The sequence below is a fragment of the Neovison vison genome, chromosome 2 (genome assembly GCF_020171115.1).
Source record: "Neovison vison isolate M4711 chromosome 2, ASM_NN_V1, whole genome shotgun sequence".
In the NCBI taxonomy this organism is placed as follows: Eukaryota; Metazoa; Chordata; class Mammalia; order Carnivora; family Mustelidae; genus Neogale; species Neogale vison.
In genome coordinates, this window is record NC_058092.1 from 41,731,159 (window position 1) to 41,750,187 (window position 19,029).

Below are 19,029 nucleotides of genomic sequence, written 5' to 3' on the forward strand. Positions count from 1 at the left end.
TAAATTTTCCATCCATTTCTATAATAAGTTTTTATACTCTTATAATCAGAGCAAAATGTTTTTTAAATATTATTTTCATACAAAATAGATCTTTAATGAAGATCAAAAAATGAATATACACTTACTTTTTGACATTAAGAAATAAAACATGAGTTTAGGAATTATCCCAAAGAATTCCCAAATTAAAAAAAGACATAATTATAGACATGATTCACACCTGTTTTTCAGTGGTTTTCTTTCTGGCTTCTGCCCTCTCTTCTAATTCTTCTAATTCATTATCCTCAGTATCAAGATCATCATCATCATGTTCATCATCATCATCAAACTCCTCTTCATCCTCAAAACCCTCTTCATCATCTTCTATTTCAGCTCCAGAATCCTCATCATCGTCATCATCATCGTCATCATCATCGTCCTCGTCTTCCTCTTCTTCTTCCTCCTCCTCTTCTTCTTCTTCATCATCTGTTGCATCTCCTGTTTTACCTTCCATATTACTTAGGTCTGAAATCAAAAGTGCCTGCAAGCCATTCCGCAATTTGATGTATCTAAAGAAAGAAAAAAAAAATCACAAAACATTTTGAGTCAGCTACTCTTTTTTTTATTAAAGATTTTATTTATTTATTTGACAGAGAGAGATCACAAGTAGGCAGAGAGGCAGGTAGAGAGAGAGGAGGGGGGAAGCAGGCTCCCTGCTGAGCAGAGAGCCCAATGCAGGGCTGGATCTCAGGACCCTGAGATCATGACCTGAGCCGAAGGCAGAGGCTTTAACCCACTGAGCCATCCAGGTGCCCCGAGTCAGCTACTCTTTACACACACCAACACAAATGATCATCTTAGCAGAATAAAAAAAAAAAGTACAAAGACAAGGGAAGCAAGGGCAAAAATGAACTACTGGGATTTTATCAAGATCAAAAGCTTTTGCACAGCAAAGGAAACAGTTAACAAAACCAAAAGACAACTGACAGAATGGGAGAAGATATTTGCAAACGACATATCAGATAAAGGACTAGTGTCCAAAATCTATAAAGAACTTAGCAAACTCAACACCCAAAGAACAAATAATCCAATCAAGAAATGGGCAGATGATATGAACAGACATTTCTGCAAAGAAGACATCCAGATGGCCAACAGACACATGAAAAGGTGCTCCACATCACTGGGCATCAGGGAAATACAAATCAAAACCACAATGAGATATCACCTCACACCAGTCAGAATGGCTAAAATTAACAACTCAGGAAATAACAGATGCTGACGAGGATGCGGAGAAAGGGGAACCCTCCTACACTGTTGGTGGGAATGCAAGCTGGTGCAACCACTCTGGAAAATAGCATGGAGGTTCCTCAAAATGTTGAAAATAGAACTACCCTATGACCCAGCAATTGCACTACTGGGCATTTACCCTAAAGATACAAACGTAGTGATCCGAAGGGGGACATGCACCCAAATGTTTATAGCAGCAATGTCTACAATAGCCAAACTATGGAAAGAACTTAGATGTCCATCAACAGATGAATGGATAAAGAAGATGTGGTATATATACACAATGCAATACTATGCAGTCATCAAAAGAAATGAAATCTTGCCATTTGCGATGACGTGGATGGAACTAGAGGGTATCATACTTAGCGAAATAAGTCAAGCGGAGAAAGACAACTATCATATGATCTCCCTGATATAAGGAAGTGGAGATGCAACATGGGGGGTTAAGGGGGTAGGAGAAGAATGAATGAAACAAGATGGGATTGGGAGGGAGACAAACCATAAATGACTCTTAATCTCACAAAACAAACTGAGGGTTGCTGGGGAGGGGGGTTGTAGAAGGGGGGTGGGGTTATGGACATTGGGGAGGGTATGTGCTATGATGAGTGTTGTGAAATGTGTAAACCTAGCGATTCACAGACCTGTACCCCTGGGCATAAAAATATATTATATGTTTATTAAAAATAAAATAAATAAAAATTTTAAAAATCCAGCAGGCAATTAAAAAAAAAAGTACATATACATACACACACCCTCAACACTATGTTTACATTAATAAAACTAGCTGTTTCTTCACAGGGGAAACCTCAAAAGCTAATCAGTTTCTGAGTAACTAAACAGAAAAGAAACACTTCACTGTCTTTTTGATTCTGAACTATGAAAATACATTTACCTGTTCAAAAACCAAATTTTAGAACTTAAACAGATAACAAGCCCACAACTCAGCCTCCCTTACTATTTCTTTAATTTATAAGTACTTTACAAATATTTTATCAGTCCAGAAGACTCAACCTAACAGAAGCATATCACTCAATACACAGAGCAGCCAGGTCAGCTTAAATATTAAAACAAAATTTCATATATTTAAACTCTGTTCCTTCCCTTTGGTACAATTTGATATTTTATTTATTTGATATTTTATTTGATATTTTATTTATTTGATATTTTATACCAGCTTCCAGAACTCCTTTAAGGACTTAAAAAAAGTGACTACATCTTAAAGAAAACTAAATCCCACTGACTAGTAGCCTAGCAGGAAAATGACTATCATTCACTTCTAGTAAAATATGATTCAATTAAGCCAGTACGATCCAGAATGATAGAGCTAAACATGGAATGTTAGAATGAAGGAAGCAATACAGAAAGCCCTTAAAGCAAGGTACATTTAACTTGAGATGAAACTTTCATCAAGATGAACAAAGTTTGGAAATTACCTACTTAGGTCACTTGTAGTTCATAATGAACTACAGCTCAGTGAGTTGTTCCTTTTTTCTCTTCCCTTTCATTTACAACTAATTGGACTTCCATAGCTGAAAAAAACTGCATCTGCACAGCAAACCAGGAAACCTGAGACATCCATTCATTTAACTCAAAGTGGGTAGAATGGGCCATGGAGAAGCTGTGGGAGCTAGTGTCAGCATGTCCAGCAAAAGAACAGCACAACGCTTCTGGCAGAAGTAGAGAGTCAAGGTGGTGGGTGGAGGTGTGCCAGACGGCAAATTCTGGAGCTGGAGAGACTCACTGCACTGAGGAGTAACAGCAACGACTGCAGGGAAGGAAAGGAAAGGGAAGTAGGCAAACAACCAGAACTGAAAGAGAATGTCTCCTGTTGTGTGTCCTGGGTTTAGGCAAAGAGACCGCCCACAGACTCCTGGAGGATTCTCCTACCAGGCTGTGGGGATACTCAAATGCTAAGTATATACTTCCTTCCTTCCTTCTACCCTTCCTTCCTTCTACCCTTCCTTCTACCCTTCCTTCCTTCCATCCTTCCTTCCTCCCTCCCGCCCTTCTCTTCAAATTATCTCTGGTGTACTCTAGTACCACCTTCTGGAAAACAAAAAGAAGGCTCCTAATTTACCAGCCTGTTAAACTGTTAAAAACAAAGTAAACAAAACCGGAGAGGAGTCAAGATGGCGGAGAAGTAGCAGGCTGAGACTACTTCAGCTAGCAGGAGATCAGCTAGAGAGCTTATCTAAAGATTGCAAACACCTGCAAATCCATCGGCAGATCGAAGAGAAGAAGAACAGCAATTCTAGAAACCGAAAAACAACCACTTTCTGAAAGGTAGGACTGGCGGAGAAGTGAATCCAAAGCGATGGGAAGACAGACCCCCGGGGGAGGGGCCGGCTCCCGGCAAGCGGCGGAGCAACGGAGCACAAAAATCAGGACTTTTAAAAGTCTGTTCCGCTGAGGGACATCGCTCCAGAGGCTAAACCGGGGCGAAGCCCACGCGGGGTCGGCGTGGCCTCAGGTCCCGCAGGGTCACAGAAGGATCGGGGGTGTCTGAGTGTTGCAGAGCTTGCGGGTATTGGAACGGGAAAGCCGACTGCAGAAACAGAGCCGACAGTGAGCTCGCAGCTTGGGATTACATTGAACCGGCCGCAGGCTCGGTGAGCTCGGAGCGTGGCCGGTGGTCAGGCAGACGGGAATTACTGGGCGCTGTTCTCTGAGGGCGCACTGAGGAGTGGGGCGCCGGGCTCTCGGCTCCTCCGGGCGGAGACCAGGAGGCCGCCATTTGTATTCCCGTCCTCCGGAACTCTACGGAAAGCGCTCAGGGAACAAAAGTTCCTGAAATCAAACCCCAGTGGATTACTCAGCCCGGCCCCAGGTAAGGGCAGTGCAATTCTGCCTGGGGCAAAGACACTTGAGAATCACTACACCGGGCCCCTCCCCCCAGAAGATCAACAAGAAATCCAGCCAAGACCAAGTTTACCTACCAAGGAGTGCGGTTTCAATACCAAGGAGAGCAGCAGAATTCCAGAGGAGGAGAGAGCAAAGCAAGGAACTCATGGCTTTCTCCCTGTGATTTTTTAGTCTTGCAGTTAAAGTAATTTTTTTCATTTTTTTCTCTACTTTTGCTAAATTTTTAAATTTTTTTTAAATTTTTTTAAATTTAAAAAAAATTTTTTTAACTTTTACCCTTTTCATTTTCAACTTTTTTAAACTAGTTTATCTAATATATATATTTCTTCTTTTTCATACTTTTCTTTCTTCATTTTCTTTTTTTTAATTCATTTTTTTTTTCTTTTTTCCCCTTCTTTTTTTTGAACCTCTTTTTATCCCCTTTCTCTCCCCTCACGATTTGGGATCTCTTCTGATTTGGTTAAAGCATATTTTCCTGGGGTTTTGCCACCCTTTTAGTATTTTACTTGCTCCTTCATATACTCTTATCTGGACAAAATGACAAGGTGGAAAAATTCACCACAAAAAAAAGAACAAAAGGCAGTACCGAAGGCTAGGGACCTAATCAATACAGACGTTGGCAATATGTCAGATCTAGAATTCAGAATGACAATTCTCAAGGTTCTAGCCGGGCTTGAAAAAGGCATGGAAGATATTAGAGAAACCCTCTCCAGAGATATAAAAGCCCTTTCTGGAGAAATAAAAGAACTAAAATCTAACCAAGTTGAAATCAAAAAAGCTATTAATGAGGTGCAATCAAAAATGGAGGCTCTCACTGCTAGGATAAATGAGGCAGAAGAAAGAATTAGCAATATAGAAGACCAAATGACAGAGAATAAAGAAGCTGAGCAAAACAGGGACAAACAGCTACTGGACCACAAGGGCAGAATTCGAGAGATAAATGACACCGTAAGACGAAACAACATTAGAATAATTGGGATTCCAGAAGAAGAAGAAAGAGAGAGGGGAGCAGAAGGTATACTGGAGAGAATTATTGGGGAGAATTTCCCCAATATGGCAAAGGAACGAGCATCAAATTTCAGGAGGTTCAGAGAACGCCCCTCAAAATCAATAAGAATAGGCCCACACCACGTCACCTAATAGTAAAATTTACAAGTCTTAGTGACAAAGAGAAAATCCTGAAAGCAGCCCGGGAAAAGAAGTCTATAACTTACAATGGTAAAAATATTAGATTGGCAGCTGACTTATCCACAGAGACCTGGCAGGCCAGAAAGAGCTGGCATGATATTTTCAGAGCACTAAATGAGAAAAACATGCAGCCAAGAATACTATATCCAGCTAGGCTATCATTGAAAATAGAAGGAGAGATTAAAAGCTTCCAGGACAAACAAAAACTGAAAGAATTTGCAAACACCAAACCAGCTCTACAGGAAATATTGAAAGGGGTCCTCTAAGCAAAGAGAGAGCCTACAAGTGGTAGATCAGAAAGGAACAGAAACAATATACAGTAACAGTCACGTTACAGGCAATACAATGGCACTAAATTCATATTTCTCAATAGTTACCCTGAACGTTAATGGGCTAAATGCCCCAATCAAAAGACACAGGGTATCAGAATGGATAAAAAAACAAAACCCATCTATATGTTGCCTCCAAGAAACTCATTTTAAGCCCGAAGACACCTCCAGATTTAAAGTGAGGGGATGGAGGAGTCAAGATGGCAGAGAAGTAGCAGGCTGAGACTACCTCAGCTAGCAGGAGATCAGCTAGAGAGCTTATCTAAAGATTGCAAACACCTGCAAATCCACCGGCAGATCGAAGAGAAGAAGAACAGCAATTCTAGAAACCGAAAAACAACCACTTTCTGAAAGGTAGGACTGGCGGAGAAGTGAATCCAAAGCGACGGGAAGATAGACCGCGGGGGGAGGGGCCGACTCCCGGCAAGCGGCGGAGCAGCGGAGCACAAAAATCAGGACTTTTAAAAGTCTGTTCCGCTGAGGGACATCGCTCCGGAGGCTAAACCGGGGCGAGGCCCACACGGGGTCGGCGTGACCTCAGGTCCCGTGGGGTCACAGAAGGATCGTGGGTGTCTGAGTGTCGCAGAGCTTGCGGTTATTGGAACGGGAAAGCCGGCTGCAGAGACAGAGCCAACAGTAAGCTCACAGCTCGGTGTTGCCTTGAACTGGTCGGAGGTTAGGCAGACGCGAGTTACTAGGAGCTGTTCGCTGAGGGCGCACAGGGGAGCTGGGCCCCGGGCTTTCAGCTCCTCCAGGCGGAGACCAGGAGGCCGCCATTTGTATTCCCGTCCTCCGGAACTCTACGGAAAGCACTCAGGGAACAAAAGCTCCTGAAAGCAAAGCCGAGCAGATCACTCAGCCCAGCCCCTGGTAAGGGCGGTGTAATTCCGCCTGGGGCAAAGACACTTGAGAATCACTACACCAGGCCCCTCCCCCAGAAGATCAACAAGAAATCCAGGCAAGACCAAGTTCACCTACCAAGGAGTGCAGTTTCAATACCAAGGAGAGCAGCAGAATTCCAGAGGAGGAGAAAACAAACCACGGAACTCATGGCTTTCTGCCTGTGATTTTTTAGTCTTGCAGTTAATTTAATTTTTTTCTTTTTCATTTTTTTTCTCTTCTTCTGCTAAAATTTTTTATAACTTTTACCCTTTTCTTTTTTAACGTTTTTTAACTAGATTATCTAATATATATATATTTTCTTTTTTATACTTTTCTTTATTCATTTTCTTTTTTTTTAATTCTTTTTTTTTCTTTCTTTTTTTGAACCTCTTTTTATCCCCAAATCAGAAGAGATCCTAATCTCTTCAATCTTTTTTTTTCTTAATTCTTTTTTAAATTCTTGATTGAATTTTTAATTCAATCTCTTTTTTTAAATTCTTTTTTTCTTTTTTTTCTTTCTTTCTTTTTGAACCTCTTTTTACCCCCAAATCAGAAGAGATCCCAATCAGAAGAGATTGGGAGATCCCAATCAGAAGAGATTGGGAGATCCCAATCAAAGGAGATCCCAATCAGAGGAGATCCCTAACCCAATCGTGAGAGGGGAGAAATCCCCCCTCATGATTTGGGATCTCTTCTGATTTGGTTAAAGCATATTTTCCTGGGATTGTTGCCACCCTTTTAGTATTTTACTTGCTCCTTCATATACTCTTAGCTGGACAAAATGACAAGGCGGAAAAATTCACAACAAAAAAAAGAACAAGAGGCAGTACCGAAGGCTAGGGACCTAATCAATACAGACATTGGTAATATGTCAGTTCTAGAGTTCAAAATGACAATTCTCAAGGTTATAGCCGGGCTTGAAAAAGGCATGGAAGATATTAGAGAAACCCTCTCCAGAGATATAAAAGCCCTTTCTGGAGAAATAAAAGAACTAAAATCTAACCAAGTTGAAATCAAAAAAGCTATTAATGAAGTTCAATCAAAAATGGAGGCTCTCACTGCTAGGATAAATGAGGCAGAAGAAAGAATTAGCAATATAGAAGACCAAATGACAGAGAATAAAGAAGCTGAACAAAACAGGGACAAACAGCTACTGGACCACAAGGGCAGAATTCGAGAGATAAATGACACCGTAAGACGAAACAACATTAGAATAATTGGGATTCCAGAAGAAGAAGAAAGAGAGAGGGGAGCAGAAGGTATACTGGAGAGAATTATTGGGGAGAATTTCCCCAATATGGCAAAGGGAACGAGCATCAAAATTCAGGAGGTTCAGAGAACGCCCCTCAAAATCAATAAGAATAGGCCCACACCACGTCACCTAATAGTAAAATTTACAAGCCTTAGTGACAAAGAGAAAATCCTGAAAGCAGCCCGGGAAAAGAAGTCTGTAACATACAATGGTAAAAGTATTAGATTGGCAGCTGACTTATCCACAGAGACCTGGCAGGCCAGAAAGAGCTGGCATGACATTTTCAGAGCACTAAACAAGAAAAACATGCAGCCAAGAATACTATATCCAGCTAGGCTATCATTGAAAATAGAAGGAGAGATTAAAAGCTTCCAGGACAAACAAAAACTGAAAGAATTTGCAAACACCAAACCAGCTCTACAGGAAATACTGAAAGGGGTCCTCTAAGCAAAGAGAGAGCCTACAAGTGGTAGATCAGAAAGGAACAGAAACAATATACAGTAACAGTCACCTTACAGGCAATACAATGGCACTAAAATCATATCTCTCAATAGTTACCCTGAATGTTAATGGGCTAAATGCCCCAATCAAAAGACACAGGGTATCAGAATGGATAAAAAAACAAAACCCATCTATATGTTGCCTCCAAGAAACTCATTTTAAACCCGAAGACACCTCCAGACTTAAAGTGAGGGGGTGGAAAAGAATTTACCATGCTAATGGACCTCAGAAAAAAGCAGGAGTGGCAATCCTTATATCAGATCAATTAGATTTTAAGCCAAAGACTATAATAAGAGATGAGGAAGGACACTATATCATACTCAAAGGGTCTGTCCAACAAGAAGATCTAACAATTTTAAATATCTATGCCACCAACATGGGCGCAGCAAACTATATAAACCAATTAATAACAAAATCAAAGAAACACATCAACAATAATACAATAATAGTAGGGGACTTTTACACTCCCCTCACTGAAATGGACAGATCATCCAAGCAAAAGATCAACAGGGATATAAAGGCCTTAAATGATACACTGGATGAGATGGACATCACAGATATATTCAGAACATTTCATCCCAAAGCAACAGAATACACATTCATCTCTAGTGCACATGGAACATTCTCCAGAATAGATCACATCCTCGGTCCTAAATCAGGACTCAACTGGTATCAAAAGACTGGGATCATTCCATGCATATTTTCAGACCACAATGCTCTGAAGCTAGAACTCAACCACAAGAGGAAGTTTGGAAAGAACACAAATACATGGAGACTAAACAGCATCCTTCTAAAGAATGAATGGGTCAACCGGGAAATTAAATAAGAATTGAAAAAAATCATGGAAACAAATGATAATGAAAATACAACGGTTCAAAATCTGTGGGACACAAGAAAGGCAGTCCTGAGAGGAAAATATATAGCGGTACAAGCCTTTCTCAAGAAACAAGAAAGGTCTCAGGTACACAACCTAACCCTACACCTAAAGGAGCTGGAGAAAGAACAAGAAAGAAACCCTAAGCCCAGCAGGAGAAGAGAAATCATAAAGATCAGAGCAGAAATCAATGAAATAGAAACCAAAAAAACAATAGAACAAATCAACCAAACTAGGAGCTGGTTCTTTGAAAGAATTAATGAAATTGATAAACCCTTGGCCAGACTTATCAAAAAGAAAAGAGAAAGGACCCAAATAAATAAAATCATGAATGAAAGAGGAGAGATCACAACTAACACCAAAGAAATACAAACTATTATAAGAACATACTATGAGCAACTCTACGCCAACAAATTTGACAATCTAGAAGAAATGGATGCATTCCTAGAAACATATAAGCTACCAAAATTGAACCAGGAAGAACTAGAAAGCCTGAACAGACCCATAACCAGTAAGGATATTGAAACAGTCATTAAAAATCTCCAAACAAACAAAAGCCCAGGGCCAGATGGCTTCCCGGGGGAATTCTACCAAACATTTAAAGAAGAACTAATTCCTATTCTCCTGAAACTGTTCCAAAAAATAGAAATGGAAGGAAAATTCCAAAACTCATTTTATGAGGCCAACATCACCCTGATCCCAAAACCAGACAAGGATCCCATCAAAAAAGAGAGCTATAGACCAATATCCTTGATGAACACAGATGCGAAAATTCTCACAATACTAGCCAATAGGATTCAACAGTACATTAAAAGGATTATTCACCACGACCAAGTGGGATTTATCACAGGGCTGCAAGGTTGGTTCAACATCCGCAAATCAGTCAATGTGATACAACACATCAAAAAAAGAAAGAACAAGAACCATATGATACTCTCAATAGATGCTGAAAAAGCATTTGACAAAGTACAGCATCCCTTCCTGATCAAAACTCTTCAAAGTGTAGGGATAGAGGGCACATACCTCAATATCATCAAAGCCATCTATGAAAAACCCATCGCAAATATCATTCTCAATGGAGAAAAACTGAAAGCTTTTCCACTAAGGTCAGGAACACGGCAAGGATGTCCATTATCACCACTGCTATTCAACATAGTACTAGAAGTCCTAGCCTCAGCAATCAGACAACAAAAGGAAATTAAAGGCATCCAAATCAGCAAAGAAGAAGTCAAATTATCACTCTTCGCAGATGATATGATACTCTATGTGGAAAACCCAAAAGACTCCACTCCAAAACTGCTAGAACTTATACAGGAATTCAGTAAAGTGTCAGGATATAAGATCAATGCACAGAAATCAGTTGCATGTCTCTACACCAACAACAAGACAGAAGAAAGAGAAATTAAGGAGTCAATCCCATTTACAATTGCACCCCAGACCATAAGATACCTATGAATAAACCTAACCAAAGAGGCTAAGAATCTATACTCAGAAAACTATAAAGTACTCATGAAAGAAATTGAGGAAGACACAAAGAAATGGAAAAATGTTCCATGCTCCTGGATTGGAAGAATAAATATTGTGAAAATGTCTATGCTACCTAAAGCAATCTACACATTTAATGCAATTCCTATCAAAGTACCATCCATCTTTTTCAAAGAAATGGAACAAATAATTTTAAAATTTATATGGAACCAGAAAAGACCTCGAATAGCCAAAGGGATATTGAAAAACAAAGCCAAAGTTGGTGGCATCACAATTCCGGACTTCAAGCTTTATTACAAAGCTGTCATCATCAAGACAGCATGGTACTGGCACAAAAACAGACACATAGACCAATGGAACAGAATAGAGAGCCCAGAAATAGACCCTCAACTCTATGGTCAACTAATCTTCGACAAAGCAGGAAAGAATGTCCAATGGAAAAAAGACAGCCTCTTCAATAAATGGTGCTGGGAAAATTGGACAGCCACGTGCAGAAAAATGAAATTGGACCATTTCCTTACACCACACACAAAAATAGACTCAAAATGGATTAAGGACCTCAATGTGAGAAAGGAATCCATCAGAATCCTTGAGGAGAACACAGGCAGCAACCTCTTCGACCTCAGCCGCAGCAACATCTTCCTAGGAACATCGCCAAAGGCAAGGGAAGCAAGGGCAAAAATGAACTTTTGGGATTTCATCAAGATCAAAAGCTTTTGCACAGCAAAGGAAACAGTTAACAAAACCAAAAGACAACTGACAGAATGGGAGAAGATATTTGCAAACGACATATCAGATAAAGGACTAGTGTTCAAAATCTATAAAGAACTTAACAAACTCAACACCCAAAGAACAAATAATCCAATCAAGAAATGGGCAGAGGACATGAACAGACGTTTCTGCAAAGAAGACATCCAGATGGCCAACAGACACATGAAAAAGTGCTCCATATCACTCGGCATCAGGGAAATACAAATCAAAACCACAATGAGATATCACCTCACACCAGTCAGAATGGCTAAAATCAACAAGTCAGGAAATGACAGATGCTGGCGAGGATGCGGAGAAAGGGGAACCCTCCTACACTGTTGGTGGGAATGCAAGCTGGTGCAACCACTCTGGAAAACAGCATGGAGGTTCCTCAAAATGTTGAAAATAGAACTGCCCTATGACCCAGCAATTGCACTACTGGGAATTTACCCTAAAGATACAAACGTAGTGATCCAAAGGGGCACGTGCACCCGAATGTTTATAGCAGCAATGTCCACAATAGCCAAACTATGGAAAGAACTTAGATGTCCATCAACAGATGAATGGATCAAGAAGATGTGGTATATATACACAATGGAATACTATGCAGCCATCAAAAGAAACGAAATCTTGCCATTTGCGACAACATGGATGGAACTAGAGCGTATCATGCTTAGGGAAATAAGTCAAGCGGAGAAAGACAACTATCATATGATCTCCCTGATATGAGGGAGTGGTGATGCAACATGGGGGCTTAAGTGGGTAGGAGAAGAATCCATGAAACAAGATGGGATAGGGAGGGAGACAAACCATAAGTGACTCTTAATCTCACGAAACAAACTGTGGGTTGCTGGGGGGAGGGGGGTTGGGAGAAGGGGGGTAGGGTTATGGACATTGGGGAGGGTATGTGCTTTTGGGTAAATTGGAAGGGGAGATGAACCATGAGAGACTATGGACTCTGAAAAACAATCTGAGGGGTTTGAAGTGGCTGGGGGGTGTGCGGTTGGGGTACCAGGTGGTGGGTATTATAGAGGGCACAGCTTGCATGGAGCACTGGGTGTGGTGAAAAAATAATGAATACTGTTTTTCTGAAAATAAATAAATTAGGAAAAAAAAAATAAAGTGAGGGGATGGAAAAGAATTTACCATGCTAATGGACATCAGAAGAAAGCAGGAGTGGCAATCCTTATATCAGATCAATTAGATTTTAAGCCAAAGACTATAATAAGAGATGAGGAAGGACACTATATCATACTCAAAGTGTCTATCCAACAAGAAGATCTAACAATTTTAAATATCTATGCCCCCAACGTGGGAGCAGCCTACTATATAAACCAATTAATAACAAAATCAAAGAAACACATCAACAATAATACAATAATAGTAGGGGACTTTTACACTCCCCTCACTGAAATGGACAGATCATCCAAGCAAAAGATCAGCAAGGAAATAAGGGCCTTAAACGATACACTGGACCAGATGGACATCACAGATATATTCAGAACATTTCATCCCAAAGCAAGAGAATATACATTCTTCTCTAGTGCACATGGAACATTCTCCAGAATAGATCACATCCTCGGTCCTAAATCAGGACTCAACCGGTATCAAAAGATTGGGATCATTCCCTGCATATTTTCAGACCACAATGCTCTGAAGCTAGAACTCAAACACAAGAGGAAGTTTGGAAAGAACCCAAATACATGGAGACTAAACAGCATCCTTCTAAAGAATGAATGGGTCAACCAGGAAATTAAAGAAGAATTGAATAAAATCATGGAAACAAATGATAATGAAAATACAACGGTTCAAAATCTGTGGGACGCAACAAAGGCAGTCCTGAGAGGAAAATATATAGCGGTACAAGCCTTTCTCAAGAAACAAGAAAGGTCTCAGGTACACAACCTAACCCTACACCTAAAGGAGCTGGAAAAAGAACAAGAAAGAAACCCTAAGCCCAGCAGGAGAAGAGAAATCATAAAGATCAGAGCAGAAATCAATGAAATAGAAACCAAAAAAGCAATAGAACAAATCAACGAAACTAGGAGCTGGTTCTTCGAAAGAATTAATAAAATTGATAAACCCCTGGCCAGACTTATCAAAAAGAAAAGAGGAAGGACCCAAATAAATAAAATCATGAATGAAAGAGGAGAGATTACAACTAACACCAAAGAAATACAAACAATTATAAGAACATACTATAAAGAACTCTACGCCAACAAATTTGACAATTTGGAAGAAATGGATGCATTCCTAGAAACATATAAACTACCACAACTGCACCAGGAAGAAATAGAAAGCCTGAACAGACCCATAACCAGTAAGGAGATTGAAACAGTCATTAAAAATCTCCAAACAAACAAAAGCCCAGGGCCAGACGGCTTCCCGGGGGAATTCTACCAAACATTTAAAGAAGAACTAATTCCTATTCTCCTGAAACTGTTCCAAAAAATAGAAATGGAAGGAAAACTTCCAAACTCATTTTATGAGGCCAACATCACCCTGATCCCAAAACCAGACAAGGATCCCATCAAAAAAGAGAGCTATAGACCAATATCCTTGATGAACACAGATGCGAAAATTCTCACCACAATACTAGCCAATAGGATTCAACAGTACATTAAAAGGATTATTCACCACGACCAAGTGGGATTTATTCCAGGGCTGCAAGGTTGGTTCAACATCCGCAAATCAGTCAATGTGATACAACACATCAATAAAAGAAAGAACAAGAACCATATGATACTCTCAATAGATGCTGAAAAAGCATTTGACAAAGTACAGCATCCCTTCCTGATCAAAACTCTTCAAAGTGTAGGGATAGAGGGCACATACCTCAATATCATCAAAGCCATCTATGAAAAACCCATCGCAAATATTATTCTCAATGGAGAAAAACTGAAAGCTTTTCCGCTAAGGTCAGGAACACGGCAAGGATGTCCATTATCACCACTGCTATTCAACATAGTACTAGAAGTCCTAGCCTCAGCAATCAGACAACAAAAGGAAATTAAAGGCATCCAAATCGGCAAAGAAGAAGTCAAACTATCACTCTTCACAGATGATATGATACTATATGTGGAAAACCCAAAAGACTCCACTCCAAAACTGCTAGAACTTGTATAGGAATTCAGTAAAGTATCAGGATATAAAATCAATGCACAGAAATCAGTTGCATTTCTCTACACCAACAACAAGACAGAAGAAAGAGAAATTAAGGAGTCAATCCCATTTACAATTGCACCCCAGACCATAAGATACCTATGAATAAACCTAACCAAAGAGGCTAAGAATCTATACTCAGAAAACTAAAAAGTACTCATGAAAGAAATTGAGGAAGACACAAAGAAATGGAAAAATGTTCCATGCTCCTGGATTGGAAGAATAAATATTGTGAAAATGTCTATGCTACCTAAAGCAATCTACACATTTAATGCAATTCCTATCAAAGTACCATCCATCTTTTTCAAAGAAATGGAACAAATAATTTTAAAATTTATATGGAACCAGAAAAGACCTCGAATAGCCACAGGAATATTGAAAAAGAAAGCCAAAGTTGGTGGCATCACAATTCCGGACTTCAAGCTCTATTACAAAGCTGTCATCATCAAGACAGCATGGTATTGGCACAAAAACAGACACATAGATCAATGGAACAGAATAGAGAGCCCAGAAATAGACCCTCAACCCTATGGTCAACTAATCTTCGACAAAGCAGGAAAGAATGTCCAATGGAAAAAAGACAGCCTCTTCAATAAATGGTGCTGGGAAAATTGGACAGCCACATGCAGAAAAATGAAATTGGACCATTTCCTTACACCACACACAAAAATAGACTCAAAATGGATGAAGGACCTCAATGTGAGAAAGGAATCCATCAAAATCCTTGAGAGAACACAGGCAGCAACCTCTTCGACCTCAGCCGCAGCAACATCTTCCTAGGAACATCACCAAAGGCAAGGGAAGCAAGGGCAAAAATGAACTTTTGGGATTTCATCAAGATCAAAAGCTTTTGCACAGCAAAGGAAACAGTTAACAAAATCAAAAGACAACTGACAGAATGGGAGAAGATATTTGCAAACGACATATCAGATAAAGGACTAGTGTCCAAAATCTATAAAGAACTTAGCAAACTCAACACCCAAAGAACAAATAATCCAATCAAGAAATGGGCATATGATATGAACAGACATTTCTGCAAAGAAGACATCCAGATGGCCAACAGACACATGAAAAGGTGCTCCACATCACTGGGCATCAGGGAAATACAAATCAAAACCACAATGAGATACCACCTCACACCAGTCAGAATGGATATGACAGATGCTGGCGAGGATGCGGAGAAAGGGGAACCCGCCTACACTGTTGGTGGGAATGCAAGCTGGTGCAACCACTCTGGAAAATAGCATGGAGGTTCCTCAAAATGTTGAAAATAGAACTGCCCTATGTCCCAGCAACTGCACTACTGGGAATTTACCCTAAAGATACAAACGTAGTGATCCAAAGGGGCACGTGCACCCGAATGTTTATAGCAGCAATGTCCACAATAGCCAAACTATGGAAAGAACTTAGATGTCCATCAACAGATGAATGGATCAAGAAGAGGTGGTATATATACACAATGGAATACTATGCAGCCATCAAAAGAAATGAAATCTTGCCATTTGCGACAACGTGGATGGAACTAGAGCGTATCATGCTCAGCGAAATAAGTCAAGCGGAGAAAGACAACTATCATATGATCTCCCTGATATGAGGAAGTGGTGATGCAACATGGGGGCTTAAGTGGGTACGAGAAGAATAAATGAGACAAGATGGGATTGGGAGGGAGACAAACCATAAATGACTCTTAATCTCACAAAACAAACTGAGGGTTGCTGGGGGGAGGGGGGTTGGGTGAAGGGGGTGGGGTTATGGACATTGGGGAGGGTATGTGCTTTGGTGAGTGCTGTGAAGTGTGTAAACCTGGCGATTCACAGACCTGTATCCCTGGGGATAAAAATATATATTTATAAAAAATTAAAAAATTTATTTAAAAAAATCATAAATAAATGAAGAGGCATACCATCATTAGAAGATTCAAAAAAAAAAAAAAGTAAACAAAACCTTGCCTAAATAAGATGTTTGCTACTTAAATGCTGCAGAAGAAGCACTTTCCAACAAACACCATCAAAAAGCATTTTATCACAAAAAGGAAATGACAATTTTCTAGCAACTGAACCCAAAGACATGGAATATTGCAATCTATTAGATAAAGAATTCAAAATATAAAGAAATTCAACAAGCTACAAAAAACTCAGGCAATACAATGATCTCAGAAAGAAAATGAATGAACATAAGGAGTACTTTACCAAAGAGACTGAAATTCTAAAAAATAAAACTAAAAAATTCCAGAGCCAAATAAATCAATAAATCAGGTATGAGAATGCACTAGAAACTGAGCACAGAGTTGGAAGACAGAATTAACAAGCTGGAAGATAGGAATCTAGAAATGATTCTGGTGGAAAAGAAGAGAGAACTAAGATTTTTTTAAAATGAAGAAACCCAGGGGAAACTATTAAACTTCATTAGAAAAGCCAACATAAGAATAATGGAAATTCCAGAAAAAGAGGAGAGAATGTAGGTAGAAATGAGTTTATTTAACAAAAATAATAGATGACAACTTCCCAAACCTGGAAAAGGAACTGGATATACAAGTCCACAAAGTCAAAAGTACACCTTATTATCTCAATGCAAAAAGACCTTCTCCAAAACACATTATATTAAATCTGTTGAGGGGCACCTGGCTGGCTCAGTCAATACAGAGCACGTGACACTTGATCTCAGGGTTGTGAGATCAAGCCCCATGTTTGGTGTATCAGTTACTTAAAAAAATAAAAACTTTTTTGGGTGCCTGGGTGGCTCAGTTGGTGCCTGAGCAACTGCGTTCAGCTCAGGTCATGATCCAGGAGTCCTGGCATCTCAGCCCGGATAGGGCTCCCCACTGGGGAGGGGCTGCTTCTCCCTCTGACCTTCCCTTTCATGCTCACTCAATCTCATTCTCTCTCTCTCAAATAAATAAATAAATAAATAAAATCTTTTAAAAATAAAAATAAAAAATAAAATCTTTATTAAAAATATCTTTAGGGGCGCCTGGGTGGCTCAGTGGGTTAAGCCGCTGCCTTCAGCTCAGGTCATGATCTCCGGGTCCTGGGATCGGGTCCCGCATCGGGCTCTCTGCTCGGCGGGGAGCCTGCTTCCCTCTTTCTCTCTCTCTGACTGCCTCTCTCTCCATCTACTTGTGATCTCTCTCTCTCTGTCAAATAAATAAATAAATAATCTTTTAAAAATATATATATATATCTTTAAAGGGGTATGCCTGGGTGGCTCAGTGGGTCAAAAGCCTCTGCCTTTGGCTCAGGTCATGATCCCTGGGTCCTGGAATCGAGCCCCACATCAGGGTCTCTGCTCCACGGGGAGACTGCTTCCTCCTCTCTCTCTGCCTACTTGTGATCTCTTGTATTTCTGTCAAATAAATAAATAAAATCTTTTTTTAAAAAAATTTTTTTAAATAGTAAAACTGTTGAAAGTCAAAAATGAAAAAAACTGAAAGAGACATTCTCTTTCAGTTCTGGTTGTTTGCCTACTTCCCTTTCCTTTGTTATAATGTAGCTATGGGAAAAGAAAGACAACCTACAAAGGAACCCACATTTGGCTATCAGCAGAAAATCTATAGACCAGGAGAGAATGGAATGACATATTCAAAATGTTGAAAGATAAAAACTGTCAGCCGAGAATACTCTGCTGAAGTTATCCTCTAGATATGAAAGAGAAGTAAAAGGCTTTCTCAGACAAAAAGCTAAGGCAGTTTACCACCACAAGACCCACTAGACCTGCCTTAAATGTCCAAAGGACCTCTTCAAGCTGACAAAAAGAGGTAAGTACACTAAATCATAATTAAAGGTGATATGAAGAATTTAAAAACTACAATTCTTCCTTAGAATATGTTAAATTCTTAATTATAACATAAAAATTAAAGGAAAAGAGCATTAAAAATAACTACAGCTATTACAACTAAGTAAAAAAAAATTACAGCATAAAAAGAGGTAATTTGTGCTATCAAAAATATAAAAAGGGAACAGTAAAATGATGGAACCTTTAGAGACAAATGAAGATATACTGGTACCAGAAGAAAAAGGACTATTTTTGGGCGCCTGGGTGGCTCAGTGGGTTAAGCTGCTGCCTTCGGCTCAGGTCATGATCTCGGGGTCCTGGGATCGAGTCCCGCATAGGGCTCTCTGCTCAGCAGGGAGCCTGCTTCCCTCTCTCTCTCTCTCTCTGCCTGCCTCTCCATCTACTTGTGATTTCTGTCAAATAAATAAAAAAAAATCTTTAAAAAGAAAAAAGAAAAAGGACTATTTTTATCTATGAAATATTTTTTCTTTCCTAATTTTTTTTAAAGATTATTTATTTATTTATTTGACAGGCAGAGATCACAAGTAGGCAGAGAGGCAGACAGAGAGAGAGGAGGAAGCAGGCTCCCTGCAGAGCAGAGAGCCCGATGTGGGACTTGATCCCAGGACCCTGAGATCATGACCTGAGCCGAAGGCAGCGGCTTAACCCACTGAGCCACCCAGGCGCCCCCTAATTAAGTTTTTATTGGT

General features: G+C 39.8%; 1 protein-coding gene across 2 annotated transcripts in view; it reads right to left on the minus strand.

The window, feature by feature from the left end:
* NRDC (nardilysin convertase) overlaps positions 1–19,029 on the minus strand; it is a 115,645-nt gene that overhangs the window by 68,129 nt on the left and 28,487 nt on the right. For both annotated transcript variants that reach the window (XM_044238215.1, XM_044238214.1), the window contains exon 2: positions 218–545. In XM_044238215.1, the coding sequence (XP_044094150.1) occupies positions 218–545 (328 nt within the window). The remainder of the gene's footprint in view (positions 1–217; positions 546–19,029) is intronic.